This window comes from Symphodus melops (genome assembly GCF_947650265.1).
Source record: "Symphodus melops genome assembly, chromosome: 7".
In the NCBI taxonomy this organism is placed as follows: domain Eukaryota; kingdom Metazoa; phylum Chordata; class Actinopteri; order Labriformes; family Labridae; genus Symphodus; species Symphodus melops.
The window spans coordinates 10,234,777-10,239,454 of record NC_136697.1 but is presented as its reverse complement, the minus strand read 5'-3'; the positions used below and the strand labels follow the sequence as shown (position 1 = coordinate 10,239,454).

The 4,678-nt window shown below is 40.1% G+C and overlaps 1 protein-coding gene across 1 annotated transcript; it reads right to left on the bottom strand.

The window, feature by feature from the left end:
* Positions 1-411: 411 nt before the first annotated feature.
* LOC306827193 (beta-1,3-galactosyltransferase 2-like) lies at positions 412-4,282 on the bottom strand (the record flags this gene model as incomplete). Its single annotated transcript, XM_079348863.1, is given in 3 exon segments — positions 412-527; positions 3,527-4,210; positions 4,213-4,282. Coding segments are annotated over 3 exon segments (870 nt in total).
* Between the last annotated feature and the right edge of the window lie 396 nt (positions 4,283-4,678).

Sequence of the window (4,678 nt, the reverse complement as noted above, 5' to 3'; positions counted from 1 at the left end):
AGCAGTTTTGGGGTTCGGTGCCTTGCTCAGGGGCACCTCGGCAGTGCTCAGGAAATGGACTGGCACCTCTCCAGTTACCAGACCAGTTTCCGGACTTGGTCCGTGCCGGGACTTGAACCGGCGACCCTCCGGTTCCCAACCCAAGTCCCTACAGACTGAGCTACTGCCGCCCCAAAATGTGGATACGCTTCACGAATTTGCGTGTCATCCTTGCGGAAAATACCCTCTCTCTCTCTCTCTCTCTCTCTCTCTCTCATATTTCATTATTTCCATGTGCCAACATGCACGTTGTAATAACAGAGAATCTGTAACCTGCAGTCTTCAGTCGTTCAGCTGAGAGAGCTTGTCCTGGAGCATGGCCAGGATTATTGTATTAAAAGCAGAGCTGAAATCCACAAACAGGATCCTGACTTAGGTTTCTGCCAAGTCCAGATGCTTGAGGATGGAGTGGAGGGCCAGGTTGACAGCGACACACGTGTGGGCTCTGTAGGCGAACTCCAGGGGGTCCAGGAGGTGGTCTGTGATGTCTTTGAGGTAGAAAAGCACAAGGCGCTCAAAAGACTTCACCACAGAGGCAACAGGTCTGAAGTCATTAAGTCCTGTGGTCTTTGTTTTTTTGGGGGACAGGGATGATGGAGGACTTGAAAGAGGCTGGCACGTGGAATATCTTCAATGAGGTGTTCAAATGTCCTTAAAGACTGGAGACAGCTGATCAGCACAGAGCTGTGCTGATCAGCTGTCTCCAGCTGTCTTATCTGTATTACCACTTATACTGATATTATTTGTTCTGCTTTTATTGTTGTAAAACACTTTCTATTGTTATGCTCCAAAACTTAAACTTCTTTGGACAATAAAATAGCAAACTCTCTGGGTTTTTTCAAAAGTAAACTGAAGACCTACATGTATAGTACCCATACCTACCTTTTAATTTGGAGTAATTTCATCGCCTTGGTCCATGTTTTACCATTGTTTTTACACTTCATTATTTCTTACTGTGTTCACTTCGATGTTTTAATGATTGTATGGCCGTCATTTTTGTTTTAGTCTTTTAGAGTTTGATCTATTGTCAGTATCTGTTTTTTATTTCCTGTTGGTTCTTTAGTAAAGCACATGGGCTGCACATTGAACTTTAAGCTCTATTTGTTTTTTTAACAAAGTGGGACAACATCCTGGTTTTGATGCAAGTCTTACATCAATGTTTACTTAAATGAAGTTTTTGGAGCAGTGCTGTTTAATTCACTTCTCTTCATCGGAGAAAAAAACCTGACCAAGCAAATGGTTTGTATAAATTAAGTCCAAACAGACAGTGATGTGTGACAAAAGGCAAAGTGTTAAAAGATCCAACGGCCTTTAGGATACACAAGCCTGTGAGCTTCTTAAGGAAATCTGGAAAGTTGACACAAATGAACAAGAGAAAATGGCACCAAAGAGGGGAAACACAGTGAAAGGGCTGCCATTAACAACTTTTTTGAGAATTGATAAATCATGAAATGATTAATCAAAATGTTTAAAAATAAAATTATTAAAAAAAAAAATGAAACTATACCATTGAGACTCTTAATTGAAGCCCTGTTTCAGTCTTGGCTTTAAACATGTGGTAAAATTGTATAATTAGTTTTATTGTACAGCATTATTAGTTATGTGACATGTTAGGACTTTGCTCCACAGCAGAGCAGAGGACATCAAACAGATGAGTGTAAATGAGAGTAATGGGTGAGTAATGAATTACATGGCTGTAACTTCAGACTGTAAGCTTTAATGTCAAAGAGGATTTTGAACGTTTTGAAAGTCGTTTTTCCAACTGGGATCCTGTTGAGTCATTTTTCTGGAGTCAGAACTGGAGCACAGAGCACGAGTTTAAAGTGTGATGGTGTTGCAGAGGCTGCGGCCATTATGTTCATTCTGGTTTTTCATTGTGTGTGAAATAGCGTTTTTTATGATTACGTGCTATGATAAGGAAATGTATCGATTGGCATCATTGATTAAACGATTAATGTCATGGTTTAGTTTTGTATTTCAGAGTTGTGAGTTATTTTGTTTTGTTTTCTAATTATTCCGTATTGTTGCTTGTTACCCCTGTGTGTAATGTTTCCTAGTTTGGTCCTTAGTTTTTTATTTCGTAAATTATTTTTCTTGTTTCTCTGTATTCTAGTGGATATTGTTTTTTGAGTTCTCTGTGTCTTTAGTATTTCTTGATTTACTTTGTAGTTATTCTCTGTTGTCTTGATTCCTGCTTCTCTTCCTTTGTTCAGACTGATGCCAAAATGTGATTCTTTCCCCAAATCTGATCAGACTCTGATCTAAATGACTGACTGTCCACATTACAAATTGAAAGTGACCAGATCCAATCTGCCTGTCCGTGTGAATAGGCTCCATGTGAAATAGGATCCAATGAATCAGCTGGTTTTGGTAACAGATGTGATATTTCATGACAGTATTAGTGGGAGTTTTCAACAATTTGATTTTAATAAAAGGATGAAAAGGCAAACACTTAATGATTACTTGACACATTTTGTCAAGGCATTCGTTAGTTCATGTTTTATATTCCTTTCTTTTCAAAACTAAAAAATACATTTGTAGAGATGTTTTTTTTTACTGTATGTATTTTAATATGTCATGCAACTCATTTGTGTGTATGCATGGTCTAAGGAATTTCTCAATTTTGTTTTCAGAGTAGAATAAATTCAAGTGAGAATATATTGATGAATCTCAGATTTGTGCTTCAAACGTTCTCACTGTTTAAGCACATGTGTGTGCATGCACACTGTTAGTGAATGAGGCCCAATGTCTTCTGTTGTTGGTCTTCTGCAGTTTGTTCGTGGTTTGATGATTTATGTTTACTGTTATCGTGGCTCACTGTGTTTTCATTTTGTTCCTTTTAAGTAAGTTTAAATAAGTCTCAGAGTTCCCCAAAACATGTGTTGGAAGTTTCCACTTCCACTCTGCCCTGTATTTGATCATACCTATAAACCCCTCTGTTTCAGCTCTGCTCAGAACACGCCGTCTGACCATGCCCTTCTGGAAATGCTTGAGTGGCTCTGGTTTTCTCACTCCATGCAATATTGTTTATGGTGAGAAGGCAGACTCAGAGGGGAAGACTAAACACCTAGCTGTGGGAGTTTCACCCACCTGGGCAGGGATGTCATGAAGGAAAAATCTCCAAACGGCCTGTTTGAGCACATATTTTCTAAAAAGTGGAGGGGCAGAAGACGGTGAGGATGGACTTTTGTCATAGATGCAGGGTTGGAAACAGGCTACGGACACATGTTAGTGATTGAACAACATGATAAAGTGTGTTTTGAATAATTTGTGACCTTCAAACAAAAATAACAATGCCAAAAGTTATCAACATAGTGCTGTATTTTTGCTGCTGTATGCCGTCTATGGGATCAGCAGTGTGATCCAGGTTTTTTAAAGTCTTTCCAAATCCTCACACGATCCATGAAATCCCTTGTTGGGACGGATATCAGCTTTGAGTATTCACAGCGACTGTAATACAAAATATTACAAATAAAATGACTCGGACTTGGGGGGAAAGTGAACAAGATTTTTAAGTGCTGCATACACATCCCTAAATATACATCTTCAATGAAGAGAGCTTTAACATGTCTGGAGGCCTCCACAAACTTTTTAGGCAGGTCCAGAGTGAAAACATAGGCCATACCATTGGCATTGGGTGGGAAATATCGATTGGGGTAAAAAGACTCCGGAAGGAACCACTTAGATTTTGTATCTCTCAAGACAGGGGCTCTTATCTCCAAATGTCCAATCATGTAGTTTGTCTTTGGAGCATTTAAAAGCATGCTGATGAGTTTGGGCAAATTAAGAAACATGTCTGAATCGACCTTCATGGCATAGGAGATTTTAGGGCAATGCAAGTCCAGCCACTCCATCATCACCATGGTCTTGATTGTCAGGTTTTTGTAGCTGTCCATGAAGTTGCTCTGAAGAAGATCGCGATGCTCTTCGCTCTCCTCCAGCAGCTGCTTCTGGATCTGTTCCGCTTCCTCTCCGATGTGTTGCCCCAGAACAAAGAACAACGTAACCACTTTGCCCAGGACCAGGCTTTTATTTCCCCAGGTACTACGGATGACGTTGCGGTGCAACCTGTTGCGTGGTGCTACAGGAACCATCAGCACGAGGAAGGGTCTTTGCAGCTCACATTTGTTAGGCTCATTTATGGTGAAGTGGTACTTATAGGGATACTCCAGGGCCCTGGAGATTTATAAGGAACTGGTGTTTGGTGCTCAGTTGTGTTCTCTGGAGCTTTTGAACTCGTCATTGTCGTCACTCCTGAAGATGGTAAGATGCCTTTAGTAGTAAAATGAGCAGCAGATGGTGGTGGTCTTTTAAATCGTGTATTTATATTCAACCATTTAGTGCCCCCTTCAGACGGCATATTCAGTATGAGGAATAACAAAACTGAATAGACCAGCATGAAGCAGATGAAGAGATGTCTGGAACAATTGCACCTTTCAGCGAGTTTCAAAACATCAAATGTTATCCTCCTGAGGGGGACACTGTGGAACATGTTGATGGAGAACAAATGACATATGATCAGTATATGAGATCAAATCAGAAACATAAAATACAGTTATCATTATATACAATTCATGCTTAAACCGATGGTCATGATGATTCATGACCCAATTACCGTAAATTTCGGACTATAAGCCGC